An 18,255-nucleotide genomic window follows, 5' to 3' on the forward strand; every position below is an offset into this window, starting at 1 on the left:
ACCTTTAAAGCCTGGCGATGACGTTAATATTTCCTTGATTCTAATTGGGTAGCTTTCACTTCCTGTGTTTGCGATGAAATGGACGTGAGCATGGCTGAAGAACCGTGGAATAAAGTAAACATTCCCTTTCCAAGTGCGGTTTCAACTGTCCATATACCATTCGGTCTCTCAACAGGTATGTAGTTTATCACATTTATGCATCAACTTGTTGGAGCGTCCTTTCGCTGTGTAATAATAGCCACATTAGCTCACGGAAACTAGCCCCCCTGCAAGACTACAGCAAGCTACGGTACGGTACACACGTGGGTAGTGTTCTGACTGATGCCATAGAGCAATCTCTTGCTCTGTAATAGTTAGGCTAACTAGATTAACGTTATTTACATCACAATTGTGTGGTGTTTTTTTTGACTGCTTTTTTCGTGTGTGTGTATGTGTGTGCGCTGTTCATTGTATCTAGGTACATACGTAAAACGTGTCCTGGAGGAAAATAACAAAGTGCTTAAGTTGCTTGGCAGTGGAGTCCTGCAGACTGAGATCCTTGTCCTGTACGAGCTTCTCTACGTTCTCCATAACAGCCTCAGGCAAAACAAGACTTTCAGGGTTCTCAAACAGGTGAGGATCAAGAAAAAGGCCTGCATTACATTCTTTTTTTTTTTTTTACCAACTAAGTAATTTAAGTCGTAGCCTATTATGATTATAGTTATTAACAATATCTATTCAGACCATTATGACTAGGCTACTGTTCCCAGCTGATAGGCTTTATTAGGTAACATTATGTAATGTTAAGCATAGCACAGATACTTTTCAATGAGATCAGATTTGAAATAGACGAGATTGCGGTGTGCAGATTGTTGGGTTACTTCCGGGTGAAAAAAAATACATTTAATTTAATAATGGAGCATTTTCTAAATTCAATCAAACTCCCTGCAACTAAACGTGGACGTTCAGACTTGTGTTAACTTCCAAGTTGGGAGTTGAGTAACCAATTGAAGAGTAACTTTCATTGAAAACCATATTTGAGTTATAGTGAAACAAGTCAATTCTGGTTTTATAACAGTTTGTTGCAGAAGTGATATATTTTGGTCTTTTAGTAGTAAAATCTATCCCCCTTTTAACCTTGCGGTTCAACTCTACATTGAAATAGTGATGTATTGGCCTCGATGTCATCTCGAGGGAGGGGGTCGGTATGAAATACACTCTTCTAGATGTGCTGAGCGGTACCACCTCAAGGCTAACAATAAAAGCTGGTGACGGCACGCCTTATTTGACAGTGGTCTTGACTAGACTTCTGACATTACACTGAATTCAAAAGACAGTAAAGCACATTTAAAAATATATATATATATTTCACCTTTATTTAACCAGGTAGGCTAGTTGAGAACAAGTTCTCATTTACAACTGCGACCTGGCCAAGATAAAGCGAAGCAATTCGACACACAACAACACAGTTACACGTGGAATAAACAAAACATACTTTTTGTTTTCTTTTGTTCTACTGTATATACAGTGAGTGCAAATGAGGTAAGTTAAGGAAATAAATAGGCCATGGTGGCGAAGTAATTACAATAAAGCAATTAAACACTGAAATGGTAGATTGGCAGAAGATGAATGTGCAGGTAGAGATACTGGGGTGCAAAGGAGCAAAATAAATAAATACCAGTATGGGGATGAGGTAGGTAGATATATGGGCTGATTACAGAGGGGCTATGTACTGGTGCAGTGATCTGTAAGCTGCTCTGACAGCTGGTGCTTAAAGCTAGTGAGGGAGATGTGAGTCTCCAGCTTCAGAGACTTTTGCAATTCGTTCCAGTCATGGACAGCAGAGAACTGGAAGGAAAGACGAACAAAGGAGGAATTGACTTTGGGGGTGATCAGTGAGATATACCTGCTGGAGCGTGTGCTGCTATGGTGACCAGTGAGATATACCTGCTGGAGCGTGTGCTGCTGTGGTGACCAGTGAGATATACCTGCTGGAGCGTGTGCTGCTATGGTGACCAGTGAGATATACCTGCTGGAGCGTGTGCTGCTATGGTGACCAGTGAGATAAGGCGGGGCTTTACCTAGCAGAGACTTGTAGATAACCTGTAGCCAGTGGGTTTGGCGACAAGTATGAAGCGAGGGCCAGCCAACGAGAGCGTACAGGTCGCAATAGTGGGTAGTGTATGGGGCTTTGGTGACAAAACAGGTGGCACTGATAGACTGCATCCAGTTTGTTGAGTAGAGTGTTGGAGGCTATTTTATAGATGACATCACCGAAGTCGAGGATCGGTAGGATGGTCAGTTTTACGAGGGTATGTTTGGCAGCATGAGTGAAGGATTTTTTAATGTATTTTTTTAAACCTTTATTTAACCAGGCAAGTCAGTTAAGAACAAATTCTTATTTTCAATGACGGCCTAGGAAGAGTGGGTTAACTGCCTGTTCAAGGGCAGAACGACGGGGGTTTGAACTTGCAACCTTCCGGTTACTAGTCCAACGCTCTAACCACTAGGCTACCCTGCCGCCCCATGCTTTATTGCGATATAGGAAGCCGATTTCTAGATTTAATTTTGGATTGGAGATGCTTAATGTGAGTCTGGAAGGAGAGTTTACAGTCTAACCAGACACCCAGGTATTTTTAGTTGTCCACGTATTCTAAGTCAGAACCGTCCAGTGATGCTGGATGGGCGAGCAGGTGCGGGCAGTGATCGATTGAATAGCATGCATTTAGTTTCCGCATCTGACCAAATTCAAAGTTTTTTGCTTACCATTTCATACACATCTGTATTGCTTTTACGAAGAAAGAAAACGTCTAGACTGTGGATTATACCTTTATATCTGTAGCTATATCCACTGTATATGTCAACTTTATGTCAACGTTTTTTTTTTCCTCGACCGTTATGACTGATTGGTGGCGCGGTCTGCTAAAACAGTTGGCTCCTAGTTCAATGGTTGTAAATTCTAATCCCACATGGGGCATATACATCCTTTATTTACAATATTCATACTGTTGCCCACACACTTCTAATTCTGGAAGGTGAAAGCATAGGCCTTCGCTCTGGTAGTAGTTGCTACCAGCGCTCAGTCTTAGGTCAGAATTAAACATGTTTTCAAACGTCACATTTTGAAGTCTTTTTAAGGTTAAATTTAGGCATTAACTCCAAATTCTCAAGCTTAGGCATTAAGGTGAGGGTTAAGGTTTGGGATGGGCTTAAAACAAGAATATCAAAATCAACGTTATGTCGCTGGATTTGAACTTGCATCCTTTGGAATCAGTGGCCGATGCTTACACCCATCCACCATCCCCGTACACAACGCTCGAGCAAAACCGAAACCTCACTGTAGCCCCTAGTGGCTGGTTTTACACTTCATCTCCTGATGTCCTCAGACATGGATGGACTTTGAATACTGACTTGTATCACGAGTACTAAAGACACCTCTTGGAACTCTAGGGGCAGTATTTCATTTTGGATGAAAAAACGTTCCCGTTTTAAACAAGATATTTTGTCACGAAAAGATGCTCGACTATGCATATAATTGACAGCGTTGGAAAGAAAACACTCTTACGTTTCCAAAACTGCAAAGATATTATCTGTGAGTGCCACAGAACTGATGCTACAGGCAAAACCAAGATTAAACTTCAAACAGGAAATGAGCTACATTTTTGAGGCGCTGTTTTCCATTGTCTCCTTATATGGCTGTGAATGTGCCCTGAACGAGCCTACACATTCTGCCGTTTCCCCAAGGTGTCTGCAGCATTGTGACGTGTTTGTAGGCATATCATTGGAAGATTGGCCATAAGAGACTACATTTACCAGGTGTCCGCCCGGTGTCCTTTGTCGAAATTGGTGCGTAATCTTCAGCTGCAAGCATTCTTCCATGTGATTCTGAGAAAGCAGCTTTCCACGAACAATATATCATCGAAGAGATATGCGAAAAACCTTGAGGATTGATTCTAAACAACGTTTACCATGTTTCAGTCGATATTATGGAGTTAATTTGGAAAAAAGTTCGCCGTTTTGATGACTGAATTTTCGTTTTTTTTGGTAGCAAAACGGAGCGATTTCTCCTACACAAAGAATCTTTCAGGAAAAACGGAACATTTGCTATCTAACTGAGAGTCTCCTCATTGAAAACATCCAAAGTTCTTCAAAGGTAAATTATTTTATTTGAATGCTTTTCTTGTTTTTGTGAAAATGTTGCCCGCTGAATGCTAACGCTAAATGCTACGCTAGCTATCAATACTGTTACACAAATGCTTGTTTTGCTATGGTTGAAAAGCATATTTTGAAAATCTGAGATGAGTGTTGTTAACAAAAGGCTAAGCTTGAGAGCTAGCATATTTATTTCATTTCATTTGTGATTTTCATGAATAGTTAACGTTGCGTTATGTTAATGGTCTTGAGGCTGTAGTCACGATCCCGGATCCGGGATGGCTAGTATCAAGAAGATCAGTTTTGTTTGATATTTTTCTGCCATGCGTAATATGCCGTGCACTATGTAATGTATAAGACACCATGTTTATTAAACACACCTCCAGGCTGTGTAAGGGATATTTGACCAAGGAGAGTGATGGAGTGCTGTTTCAGATAACCTGGCCTCCACAATCACCCGACCTCAACCCAATTGAGATGGTTTGGGATGTGTTGGACCGCAGAGTGAAGGAAAAGCAGCTAACAAGTGCTCAGCATATGTGGGAACTCCTTCAAGACTGTTGGAAAAGTATTCCAGGTGAAGCTGGTTGAGAGAATGCCAAGTGTGCAAAGCTGTCCTCATGGCAAAGGGTGGCTACTTTGAAGAATCTCAAATGTAAAATATATTTTTGATTTGTTTACACTTTTTTGGTTACTACATGATTCCATATGTGTTATTTCATAGTTTTGATGTCTTCAGCGTTATTCTACAATGTAGAAAATAATATAAAATAAAGAAAAACCCTTGAATGAGTCAAGGTGGCGGAAGTGCGATATAGAGGTATGCTGAAAACCAGCGACCAATACATTTTCACCCGTGACATCCTTTTTTCAAAATAGGCCAACTGCGGAAAAACCATGGGCATGGCAACCCTACTCCCAGGACAAAATGAGTGTGACACCCCTGATGTAGAGGGTTATTGACTTGAGTTTTGAAAACCCCTGCAGGTTGAGCAATGCATAAACCGGTTGAAGGAAATGAAGCTGGATGCTGCTCTTCTGGACCTGAAGGAGCTATGTCCAAAGAAAGTGCAAAGGTACTAACTGCTAGAATTACTCTGCATTTAGATATTCCCTGTGCCAGGGAATTGACATGCCCTTGTTGGACTACATAGCTGCATCTAATCACGCAGACACAGTATACTATCGAGCATCAAGATCCATATAACTTGTTTTGGGGTCGATGTTTATTTGATGGCCAATACACCGTAGACTAACTGTGTCATCTTGATGTGTGTATATGCTTGTGTTTGCAGCAAGTTAGCTATGGAGACGGGTCAGTGTGATGTCCCCAGTCAGCCCATACTGGAATGGCTTTGTCTCAAGGTGTTGGGAGCTGCCAGACTGATGACATGTCTGCTCAATCACTGCACCAGAGCCTTCATGTATCCTTCTCTCTCTCTTTCTCTCATCTGGGAGACGTCAGCTGCTATCTCTGTCTCCTTGCTTTTTTTTTTAAACCTCTTTTTTTGCCTAAGTGTCCTTTTGTTTTTTTGAAAGGTGCTCTAAATCCAATGTATGAATATTACTATATAAATGACTGTTGCTGGCGTTCCAGGTCATCTTTTTTGCAGTTGCATATTGTTAGGTCTCTCAACACCTGGAGAAGTGTTTAACTTGTCAGGAACCACAGTAATACCTACTCAGCCATCAACATGTCTTAAGGCATCTTGAGACAAATCCAGAGATGACTTAAGACCAATATAAATGAAGACGTCTCGAGACAAAAGTGATGACTGGGTATGTAACAACACGACAGTCTTCTGTAATGTGCAGCATGACTGCAAAACAAAACAAAAGACCACCTGGAACACAACAATGTTCTCAGTGTAGACATGTATACATGAGGTGTGTATGATTGCCTTGACCAGATCTCCTCTCCAGACTAGCAAGGCAGGACCTCCAATCAAAGCAATTCATTACGTTGAACGTGGTGCTCACCAGCATGCTTAGTCGACTGTGGTGAGTCCTGTGGCTCTTTCAGGGTCATGTCTGACGTACTGCTTTTCACTCAAACCTGTCCCTTCTTACTAGCGCTGACTTACTATGACTTGGATAGATGAGACAACCACATATCAATCGTAAGACGAATGTAAGTGACTCTGTAAGTGGAAGTGACTCTGGATAGGAGTGATGTATCTTCCTGCTCCTTAGGGTGTTTTTCCGGGGCATCCTGGGTAGGCTGGCCCCTCTCTACCAGCACCTCCTGGAGCTCCTGAAGGAGGTGTCCCAGGCTCAGGCTATGGCCTTCCTCATAGACTTCACCCTGCCTGCAGGGATGGCAGAGTTCCTCGGGCCCTCTGACTCATCCTTGTTGAAGATGGAGCATTCCCGGGCTCCTAAGGGCCTTGGAGGGATAGGAGCCTCCAGGTCCTCTGTGCTCAACAGACTGTTCAGAGAGGAGGGAGAGGAGAGTAGGAAGCAGGATCTGGGTGGTCCCTCCAATAAGAAGAGCAGCAAAGTGGATCTGGGAACTGCAGTCTTACTCCGGAGAACTGGTGATACAGGTTAGTGTCCCCGGACTCTGCATTCCTTGCTTTTTGCCGTTTCAGGCAGGTATTTATAAAGCACTTTGTGATTGGTATCACGCTGCTGATGTAAAAAGGACTTTATAAAATACATTTGATAGATTGATCTATATATTTTTTTGTAGCTCTCCTGGCATAGCCTATGTTCTGTTGTTTACATTTGAACATATAATGTATAACAGTGATATAATTTCCTTATAACAGGTGCCGTTTCTGGATTTGATATGAAGCAGTTGCTGAAACGAACCCATGGCGGTATCACAGAGGTATGTGTGGTTGTTTTTAAGTCCACTACTTTTCATTTGAGTTAGTTATTTGATGATGAGTGTTGTTACTTATACTAGATTGTCATTTGAACTCTGCAGGTGTCAACAGAACAAGAGCAGCTTTCATTACTGGATGCTGCTGTGATTGGTCAGAAGAGGAAGTTTCTGAAGCAACTGAAAACAGCCACCACTTTCAGCAACATGGCCGCCCACCTGGAGGAAGTGATGCGATGGTGTGAATGCAGGAAGCTGCGTCAGGAGAAGGGGCGTCTGACGTTCCTGAACCTGAAGTGCCAGAGGATGAAACGCCTGGAATCAGAGGGCTGCAGGTACAGGGGCTCTATTTTAACTGGCCTTTTAATAATATTGTCTACTGCATCTTTCAGACTATCACAATGGGACATCTTTGCACGCCTTGTCCAAACTAAAACTTCCAGTCACATTAACGATGGGGAACCTATGTGTTGTTTGTTCTTGGTCTCCCCAGTGTACAAGGGAAACTAACGCGCTACAAACGGGAGGTTTGCTGGGCCTTGTCACTCAGAGGGGCAGTACCCAGGACCTGTCAGTCGCTGAAAACACTGTGGAGGAGGGCTCACCCTAGAATTTGCTTTCAGCCATTCAGGACTGCATTTGAACCAATCACAAGTGCATTCTGTGTCAACAGAAAACGGTCACTAAGACACAAGAGAAACAGGAGTATTTTACCTGGCACACCGGGGGATGTGGCCACGATGACTGCTGACAAGTCCCTTAGCAATGAGCTTAGCAACCAAAGTAGAGACACTCCAGCTCAGAAACCCTTAGATCTGAACGAGACTAACATTGATGACATTTTTGCCTTCATAGGTTTCTAAGACTCCAAAACCCTGGCCTATGGGATAAAAGGGGTTCTCAGCTTTCATGATTTAAACAAAGAAATCCACACAAGGTTTTCTTGGTTGCATGTGTTTCATCTCTGACATCAAGTTACAATTTTTTCACTGTTTCTAGACCTACATCAGTCGCTTGCCTTAAGTTTTTCTTAAAGTAGCCTATTATTAAAATGTTTTAGAAACGTGGTATTAAACCTATGCAAACCCTTAGTCTGTGTGCGGTATTCACTTTTTTATCTAATTATATTTGGCATTTACAGGAAAACTGCTTATACATTGCTAACAAATAAATGTAAACTTTTCTTTAAGACAAATCATAAACAGATCATGGCAAGTTTCCAACATTTCACCTAAATTCCTTTTTTTCAAGGGCATAAATAATAATACATTTAAACTGGATTCACAAATATTGCCTAGAATTCACCTGATTGGATGGAAAGGGGGTGTGATAAATCATATACTGTGAAGGGCTAAATTCAAGGTTAACAATCAGCAGGGATACCTAGTCAGTTATTCAACTGAAATGTGCCTTCTGCAGTTAACCCATCCACTGAATCAGAGAGGTGCGGGAGGCTGCCTTATTCAACATCCTCGGCACCCAGGGAGAAGTTGTTCGGGGTAGAACGGTAGATTTTTCCACCTTGCCTGCTCAGGGATTTGAACCAGCGCCCTTTCCGTAACAGGCCCAATGCTCTTAACACCTGCTTCAATTAGCAACCTCCAAATCAAAAGATGTTTGTATATATGTTGAAATAAAAATAACTGCTTCATTGTATGAACATTACTGTATTGTCACAGCAGATGGACAGGTTTGTGACGGCCCTGAATTTTTCTGAACCGTCTCAGTGCAGCTCCTTCCAATAGGGCGCTTTCCCTTTAATACCCAATTAAATAGCCAGCATCAGCTGCGCGAAAGTGGGGTTGTGATGGAGACGTGCATGAGGATGTGTTCAACCCTCAGTTCCGAAGCTTCTCTATTCCGTTTGTTTTGTTGCCGTTAAACGTGTGTTTTGTAGCCTAAGAGAGTTTACCCAGGATCGGATCCAGTCTTCGCGTCCCTGGACTACACCTCTCCGTTCTTCGTGGCCTTTCTCCACTGGAGATCTATTGGCGGATTGGATTGTCTGACTGACCGACTGACTACCACCTTTTTGTATACGGTATTTCATTTGTTTGGATGTGATGTATACTGTGATTTATGTAGTTAGTTGTAGTTGAGGACTTAATTAAGAGTTGATCCGCTTTAAAGTTCTGTGGTAAAGTAATTGTTATATTGATTGTATGTTTAATACTGGGTTTACGCTACACGGAATGAACGGACAAACATCGCGTGACAAAAGTCACTTGAGTTCACTGAACTCCTTTACCGGGCGGGACTCTTTAGGCCCGAGGTACAGGACATTTCTGGAGGAACCAGAACTCATTGTGATATTATTATATGTGTGTGTGTAATCATTGTTGTTGCTAATACAACCCACGCAACAGAATATAGTTGTTTTTGAAGTTCTTTCCAATGTTTTAAGGGTTTATGAAAAGTTTATTTCCATCCTGACTTTTACATAAGTCCTTTGTATTGGTGTAGACTTGACGGACCAGATGGGACTCATTCCCACCCAAACTAAAAGGAGAAACCAATGTTTTCTCTGGTAGGCACAACCTACCTGGCACCCCTATAAATAATAACCTCAAGTCAAAACCGTTACAGGTTGTTCTCAACCTGATACACTGAAAACAGATAGGGATCAAAACCAAGGAGTTCTGAGAGACTTTCAGTTGCTCTTAGCAACAACGATGCATATGTTTATTGGAAAAACTGGTTAAAAGTCTACAGTACAAAGTCCTCAACATATCTGCAAACCTTATCTGCATCAACACAAGGTCCTACATAAATCTCTGAGCTTACGCTTCAGTCCGAGGTTTCATTTTAGCCCACAGTCTGTCCCAGAATGCCTGGTGCTGATGGGGGTCCTGGTGCCCGTCCAGAGAGGTCTTCACCAGGCCAGCCTGTGGTGGGCAGGCAGGCAGTCCGGAGGGGGGGGGGGGTGATCAGGAGAAGGATGTCCCTTTGCTCCACCTGGAGGTGGCCTGCCGAATCTCCAGGGAACACCAGTTACTGTGCAGGTAGAGGCAACTGACCAGGCAGAGGGTGTGGTGGCTCCGGTAGAGGCTCTGATGTTCTCCACAATGTCCTTCCCCATCTGGAAGTCTATAGTCGCGGCCAAAAGTTTTGAGAATGACACAAATATTAATTTCCACAAAGTTTGCTGCTTCAGTGTCTTTAGATATTTTTTCCAGATTGTACTATGGAATACTGAAGTATAATTATAAGCATTTCATTTGTCAGAATTTGTGGGTTTTTGTTTGTCCACCCACCTCTTGAGGATTTACCACAAGTTCTCAATGGGATTAAGTTCTGGGGAGTTTCTTGGCCATCGACCCAAAATATCAATGTTTTGTTGCCCGAGCCACTTAGTTATCACTTTTTCCTCCTTATGGCAAGGTGCTCCATCATGCTAGAAAAGGCATTGTTCGTCACCAAACTGTTCCTGGATGGTTGGGAGAAGTTGCTCTCGAAGGATGTGTTGGTACCATTCTTTATTCATGGCTGTGTTCTTAGGCAGAATTGTGAGTGAGCCCACTCCCTTGGCTGAGAAGCAACCCCACATGAATGGTCTCAGGATGCTTTACTGTTGGCATGACACAGGGCTGGTGGTAGCGCTCACCTTGTCTTTTCCGGACAAGCTTTTTTACGGATTCCCCAAACAATCGGAAAGGGAATTCATCATCATTCCTCAGCACTCCAATCCCTGTACCTTTTGCAGAATATCAGTCTTCTTGACACCAGGCCATCCTCCAAAGGTCTTTCCCTCACTGTGCGTGCAGATGCACTCACACCTGCCTCATGCCATTCCTGAGCAAGCTCTGTACTGGTGGTGCCACAATGCTGCAGCTGAATCAACTTTAGGAGACGTCCTGGCGCTTGCTGGACTTTCTTGGGCGCCCTGAAGACTTCTTCACAACAATTGAACGGCTCTCTTTGAAGTTCTTGATGATCCAATAAATGGTTGATTTAGGTGCAATCTTACTGGCAGCAATATCCTTGCCTGTGAAGCCCTTTTTGTGCAAGGCAATGATGATGGCACATGTTTCCTTGCAGTTAATAATGATTGACAGAGGAAAAACAATGATTCCAAGCACCACCCTCCTTTTGAGGCTTCCAGTCTGTTATTCGAACTCAATCAGCATGACAGAGTGATCTCCAGCCTTGTCCTCATCAACACTCACACTTATGTTAACGAGATAACTACTGACATGTCAGCTGGTCCTTTTGTGGCAGGGCTGAAATGCAGTGGAAATGTTTTTGGGGGATTCAGTTCATTTGCATGGCAAAGGGGGACTTTGCAATTCATCTGATCACACTTCATAACATTCTGGAGTATATGCAAATTGCCATCATACAAACTCAGAGGACCCCTCTTTTCCAGGTTGGGCAGAAGCTCCTCCACCACCTAGTGCTCGTCCTTCCCGACAAATGCATCATAGTGGGCCAACGGTGATGTGGTAGAAGGGGAGGAGCACGAAGAACAGGACTCCCAGGGTTGTCACAGCAAAGCCCACCTCTGTTGTGCAGTTGGCTTATGTGTACTTGACAAAGTTAGGTTTGTCTAACAAGCATATCAAGTCTTCCAAAGCTTAATTATGATCATGATTAAGCATGATCACTTCAACCTGCCTGTACCCCTTTGCCCGAGCAATCAAAACATTTGTAGTGTATTAAATAAAGACTAGAGAGGGTCAGTAAAGCTAGAATATATTATGTTCTCGATACGCAAATAGGATGTTTTCAAAGAAAGTATTTTGTTAAACTTCCCTCGAGTCAATCCTGCAGTTTGAAAGTTTCAGAACATTCAGTTTGGTCAGGTTGTGAAAAATGTTGGCAGTACGCTGTATTGAAAGATCCGCCTGTATTTAGTCAGTTTTCTCAAGGGAATCAGCTGCTTGATGTTGAATCAACCACTTTTAGCTGAAAGCTTAGATCTGTACTCAAGTCTTTCCAATGATTTGAAGTACTTTCCCATGAATTCAGATCCACAAAGGAATTCTTCAGCATTAAAGATAAATGACAGACTCAAAGAAAGGTCTGTCACAGTCCTCAAATGACACAGTCTGGCCTTTGAGCTGGAGACTCAGATTGTGTTTGGACGTGACATTACTGCCAATTATCAACTGCATTGGCCTCATACCTGAACTAATGTACAGAAGAGTCCGCTGCCTCGGAATGTCACCAAATATGAGTGTCAGATTCAGCTTGAACACAGGTTCTGTAGGTGGAAAGTTCAAGTCCCCCAGAGACACATGAGGTGTGTGAAAGACAATAGTGTGAATCAGTGGATTGTCCCTCAGGTCTAACAATGCCAAACTATGTAAACCAGTAAACATGTTTGCATGCATCTGTCCATTTTATTTTGTGTAATGTCTTAAGAGCTCCAGATTTGTCAATCCCAGGAAATCAAAGTCTTCAATGTGTGAAATTAAATTGAGTGATAAAACCCGATACTGCAGCTTCTCCAAACTTTTTTGCAAAAAGCATTTCTAGATTATTTCCCAATCAAATTTGATGTGTTATCCATGTAATTGTTGATTTTGGAAAAAGCAGAGATCGGGTCTATTTTGTGTCTAATGTCTAATTTATTAAGGTTTTTGAGACTATATAAAATTCCATTTAATATGTGAAGTAGGATTTACCGTTTTAAATGCAAATATTTCAGCCCAATGCATGATTCAACACTGGACATTGAGAAGCTACTTATAGTGGTATATTCCAAACTGATTTCCTTGATTAAAAAAACAAACAATATATTACAATCTATTTCATTTCTACATAAACTCTAGGACTGTATTTTCTTAATGTCAGATAGGGGAAGGCGCAATAGTATTTCCTGGCTGAGCCCTAGTTCAAAAGTTGTCAGGTTCTGGAGACAAGACAGTGGCATCTTTTTATATATGTGTTATTTGATAACTTAATGATTGTTAGGTTAATCAAGAGGTCATGCTTTCGTTGGTGTTTTAATCGGTTTGATTGATTTAGCAATTTTATCACTGGTGCCTCCACATATAGCTCTGTAAGTGACTTTATATTCGTTACTCTGCATAGTATCTCGGACAAATCATCTACACAGGGTTCACTAATGGGAAAACTTTGTAACCGAGGTATGCCATGGAAAACATCTGGTTTCCGCTCAGGTTATGGATGTGTCACTGCAAACCTTAAAGGTCTTCAATGATGTCACCATTGCCGTTGATTATAAGCAATATTGTGCCTCTATTTTTATTGACTTGGCCAAAGCTTTTGATACGGTAGACAATTCCATTCATGTGGGCTGGCTAAGGAGTACTGGTGTCTCTGAGGGGTCTTTGGCCTGGTTTGCTAACTTCCTCTCTCAAAGAGTGCAGTGAATAAAGTCAGAAAATCTTCTCTCAGCCACTGCCTGTCACCAAGGGAATACCCCAAGGTTCAATCCTAGGCCCCACACTCTTAATCTACATCAACAACATAGCTCAGGCAGTAGGAAGCTCTCTCATCCTTTTATATGCAGATGATACAGTCGTATACTCAGCTGGCCCCTCCCCAGATTTTATGTTAAATGCTCTACATCAAAGTGTCCAACAAGCTTTCTCTACGCTTAACCTTGTTCTGAACACCTCCAAAACAAAGGTCATGTGGTTTGGTAAAAATAATGCCCCTCTCCCCACAGGTGTGATTACTACCTCCTGAGGGTTTAGTGCTTCAGGTAGTCACCTCATACAAGTACTTGGGAGTATGGCTAGACGGTACACTGTCCTCCTCTCAGCACATGTCAAAGCTGCAGGCTGAAGTTAAATCTAGACTTGGTTTCCTCTATTGTAATCGCTCCTCTTTCAACCCAGCTGCCAAACTAACCCTGATTCAGATGACCATCCTACCCATGCTAGATTACGGAGACAATTTATAGATTGTCTCCGAGCGGCTAGACTTTCTTTACCATTCGGCCATCCGATTTGCCATCAATGCTCCTTATAGGACACATCACTGCACTATACTCCTCTGTAAACTGGTCATCTCTATACTCAAGGTTACAAAGTCATTATTAAATGGTTAGTTTGGTTCCATGAATAAAAGTACAAAAGTCCCACAGTCAATTAGGAAATGAGGGCAGGGCTGCAATACGTTCTCTGATCATCACAGACTTGTAGTTGATGTCTGTGTACATCTGAGGAGCAGTACCCTATTTGTACAGTACCGTCCCACTGTAGACAGATGTATGAATGGATAAGGGGGGTGGATACATACAGTACCAGGTCTGTGATACCACATGGAAGATATCTTTGTTAAACAGCTTTGGAAGCGTTTTTAAACATGTCTTAAAAGAGAAATTCTGTATATTTGTATCACCTTTAAAATAAATGTTATTTATTTATTTATTTATTTCACCTTTATTTAACCAGGTAGGCAAGTTGAGAACAAGTTCTCATTTACAATTGCGACCTGGCCAAGATAAAGCAAAGCAGTTCGACAGATACAACTACACATGTAGTAAAACAAACATACAGTCAATAATACAGTATAAACAAGTCTATATACAATGTGAGCAAATTAGGTGAGAAGGGAGGTAAAGGCAAAAAAGGCCATGGTGGCAAAGTAAATACAATATAGCAAGTAAAACACTGGAATGGTAGTTTTGCAATGGAAGAATGTGCAAAGTAGAAATAAAAATAATGGGGTGCAAAGGAGCAAAATAAATAAATAAATTAAACACAGTTGGGAAAGAGGTAGTTGTTTGGGCTAAATTATAGGTGGGCTATGTACAGGTGCAGTAATCTGTAAGATGCTCTGACAGTTGGTGCTTAAAGCTAGTGAGGGAGATAAGTGTTTCCAGTTTCAGAGATTTTTGTAGTTCGTTCCAGTCATTGGCAGCAGAGAACTGGAAGGAGAGGCGGCCAAAGAAAGAATTGGTTTTGGGGTGACTAGAGAGATATACCTGCTGGAGCGTGTGCTACAGGTGGGAGATGCTATGGTGACCAGCGAGCTGAGATAAGGGGGACTTTACCTAGCAGGGTCTTGTAGATGACATGGAGCCAGTGGGTTTGGCGACGAGTATGAAGCGAGGGCCAGCCAACGAGAGCGTACAGGTCGCAATGGTGGGTAGTATATGGGGCTTTGGTGACAAAACGGATTGCACTGTGATAGACTGCATCCAATTTGTTGAGTAGGGTATTGGAGGCTATTTTGTAAATGACATCGCCAAAGTCAAGGATTGGTAGGATGGTCAGTTTTACAAGGGTATGTTTGGCAGCATGAGTGAAGGATGCTTTGTTGCGAAATAGGAAGCCAATTCTAGATTTAACTTTGTATTGGAGATGTTTGATATGGGTCTGGAAGGAGAGTTTACAGTCTAACCAGACACCTAAGTATTTGTAGTTGTCCACGTATTCTAAGTCAGAGCCGTCCAGAGTAGTGATGTTGGACAGGCGGGTAGGTGCAGGTAGCGATCGGATGAAGAGCATGCATTTAGTTTTACTTGTATTTAAGAGCAATTGGAGGCCACGGAAGGAGAGTTGTATGGCATTGAAGCTTGCCTGGAGGGTTGTTAACACAGTGTCCAAAGAAGGGCCGGAAGTATACAGAATGGTGTCATCTGCGTAGAGGTGGATCAGGGACTCACCAGCAGCAAGAGCGACCTCATTGATGTATACAGAGAAGAGAGTCGGTCCAAGAATTGAACCCTGTGGCACCCCCATAGAGACTGCCAGAGGTCCGGACAGCAGACCCTCCGATTTGACACACTGAACTCTATCAGAGAAGTAGTTGGTGAACCAGGCGAGGCAATCATTTGAGAAACCAAGGCTGTCGAGTCTGCCGATGAGGATGTGGTGGTTGACAGAGTCGAAAGCCTTGGCCAGATCAATGAATACGGCTGCACAGTAATGTTTCTTATCGATGGCGGTTAAGATATCGTTTAGGACCTTGAGCGTGGCTGAGGTGCACCCATGACCAGCTCTGAAACCAGATTGCATAGCAGAGAAGGTATGGTGAGATTCGAAATGGTCGGTAATCTGTTTGTTGACTTGGCTTTCGAAGACCTTAGAAAGGCATGGTAGGATAGATATAGGTCTGTAGCAGTTTGGGTCAAGAGTGTCCCCCCTTTGAAGAGGGGGATGACCGCAGCTGCTTTCCAATCTTTGGGAATCTCAGACGACACGAAAGAGAGGTTGAACAGGCTAGTAATAGGGGTGGCAACAATTTCGGCACAATTTTAGAAAGAAAGGGTCCAGATTGTCTAGCCCGGCTGATTTGTAGGGGTCCAGATTTTTCAGCTCTTTCAGAACATCAGCTGAATGCATTTGGGAGAAGGAGAAATGGGGAAGGCTTGGGCGAGTTGCTGTTGGAGGTGCAGTGCTGTTGACCGGGGTAGGACTAGCCAGGTGGAAAGCATGGCCAGCCGTAGAATAATGCTTATTGAAATTCTCAATTATGGTGGATTTATCAGTGGTGACAGTGTTTTCTATCTTCAGTGCAGTGGGCAGCTGGGAGGAGGTGTTCTTATTCTCCATGCACTTTACAGTGTCCCAGAACTTTTTTGAGTTAGTGTTGCAGGAAGCAAATTTCTGCTTGAAAAAGCTAGCCTTGGCTTTTCTAACTGCCTGTGTATAACGGTTTCTAGCTTCCCTGAACAGCTGCATATCATGGGGGCTGTTCGATGCTAATGCAGAACGCCATAGGATGTTTTTGTGTTGGTTAAGGGCAGTCAGGTCTGGGGAGAACCAAGGGCTATATCTGTTCCTGGTTCTAAATTTCTTGAAAGGGGCATGTTTATTTAAGATGGTTAGGAAGGCATTTAAAAAAAATATCCAGGCATCCTCTACTGACGGGATGAGATCAATATCCTTCCAGGATACCCCGGCCAGGTCGATTAGAAAGGCCTGCTCGCTGAAGTGTTTCAGGGAGCGTTTTACAGTGATGAGTGGAGGTCGTTTGACCGCTGACCCATTACGGATGCAGGCAATGAGGCAGTGATCGCTGAGATCTTGGTTGAAGACAGCAGAGGTGTATTTAGAGGGGAAGTTGGTTAGGATGATATCTATGAGGGTGCCCGTGTTTAAGGCTTTGGGGGGGGGGTACCTGGTAGGTTCATTGATAATTTGAGTGAGATTGAGGGCATCAAGTTTAGATTGTAGGATGGCTGGGGTGTTAAGCATGTTCCATTAGGTCGCCTAGCAGCATGAGCTCTGAAGATAGATGGGGGGCAATCAGTTCACATATGGTGTCCAGAGCACAGCTGGGGGCAGAGGGTGGTCTATAGCAGGCGGCAACGGTGAGAGACTTGTTTTTAGAGAGGTGGATTTTTAAAAGTAGAAGTTCAAATTGTTTGGGTACAGACCTGGATAGTAGGACAGAACTCTGCAGGCTATCTTTGCAGTAGATTGCAACACCGCCCCCTTTGGCAGTTCTATCTTGTCTGAAAATGTTGTAATTTGGAATTAAAATTTCAGAATTTTTGGTGGTCTTCCTAAACCAGGATTCAGACACAGCTAGAACATCCGGGTTGGCAGAGTGTCCTAAAGCAGTGAATAGAACAAACTTAGGGAGGAGGCTTCTAATGTTAACATGCATGAAACCAAGGCTATTACGGTTACAGAAGTCATCAAAAGAGAGCGCCTGGGGAATAGGAGTGGAGCTAGGCACTGCAGGGCCTGGATTCACCTCTACATCGCCAGAGGAACATAGGAGGAGAAGAATAAGGGTACGGCTAAAAGCAATAAGAATTGGTCGTCTAGAACATCTGGAACAGATAGTAAAAGGAGGTTTCTGGGGGCGGTAAAATAGCATCAAGGTATAATGTACAGACAAAGGTATGGTAGGATGTGAATACAGTGGAGGTAAACCTAGGTATTGAGTGATGAAGAGAGAGATATTGTCTCTAGAAACATCATTGAAACCAGGAGATGTCATTGCATGTGTGGGTGGTGGAACTAATAAATTGGATAAGGTATAGTGAGCAGGACTAGAGGCTCTACAGTGAAATAAGCCAATAAACACTAACCAGAACAGCAATGGACAAGACATATTGACATTAAGGAGAGGCATCCTTAGTCGAGTGATCAAGAGAGTCCAGTGAGTGGAGTGGTTGGTTTGGGGGTCACGGCGATTTAGACAGCTAGCCAGGACATCGGTAGCAAGCTAGCATAGGATGGAGGTCTGTTGTTAGCCACCTCTTGCGTTCCGTCAGTAGATTAGTGGGGTTCCGTGTGGTAGAGGGGATTAGTCCAAATCACACAACAAAAATAAAATAAAAACAATATATATAGTTATAGAGGCCCAAGAAGAAACATAATAATAATAAAAATAAATAAATTGTCCGATTGTCTATTCTGAGA

The 18,255-nt window shown here is 42.8% G+C and overlaps 1 protein-coding gene across 1 annotated transcript; it reads left to right on the top strand.

The window, feature by feature from the left end:
• Positions 1 to 24: 24 nt before the first annotated feature.
• Positions 25 to 8,049, top strand: nepro (nucleolus and neural progenitor protein). The gene is made up of 9 exons (XM_035773448.2): positions 25 to 175; positions 458 to 612; positions 5,119 to 5,207; positions 5,427 to 5,555; positions 6,055 to 6,132; positions 6,325 to 6,677; positions 6,903 to 6,964; positions 7,064 to 7,293; positions 7,452 to 8,049. Exons 1-9 carry the CDS (start codon positions 79 to 81, stop codon positions 7,819 to 7,821), a joined length of 1,563 nt encoding a protein of 520 aa, XP_035629341.1. The 5' UTR covers positions 25 to 78; the 3' UTR covers positions 7,822 to 8,049.
• The last annotated feature ends 10,206 nt before the right edge of the window (positions 8,050 to 18,255 follow it).

The sequence above is a fragment of the Oncorhynchus keta genome, chromosome 7, assembly GCF_023373465.1.
Source record: "Oncorhynchus keta strain PuntledgeMale-10-30-2019 chromosome 7, Oket_V2, whole genome shotgun sequence".
In the NCBI taxonomy this organism is placed as follows: Eukaryota; Metazoa; Chordata; class Actinopteri; order Salmoniformes; family Salmonidae; genus Oncorhynchus; species Oncorhynchus keta.

Coding starts and splice junctions, on each gene's coding strand:
- nepro (XM_035773448.2), top strand. CDS start 79: ATGGACGTGAGCATGGCTGAAGAACCGTGGAATAAAGTAAACATTCCC. Junction 613..5,118: donor CTTTCAGGGTTCTCAAACAG/GTGAGGATCAAG, acceptor AAACCCCTGCAG/GTTGAGCAATGCATAAACCG. Junction 5,208..5,426: donor TGTCCAAAGAAAGTGCAAAG/GTACTAACTGCT, acceptor TTGTGTTTGCAG/CAAGTTAGCTATGGAGACGG.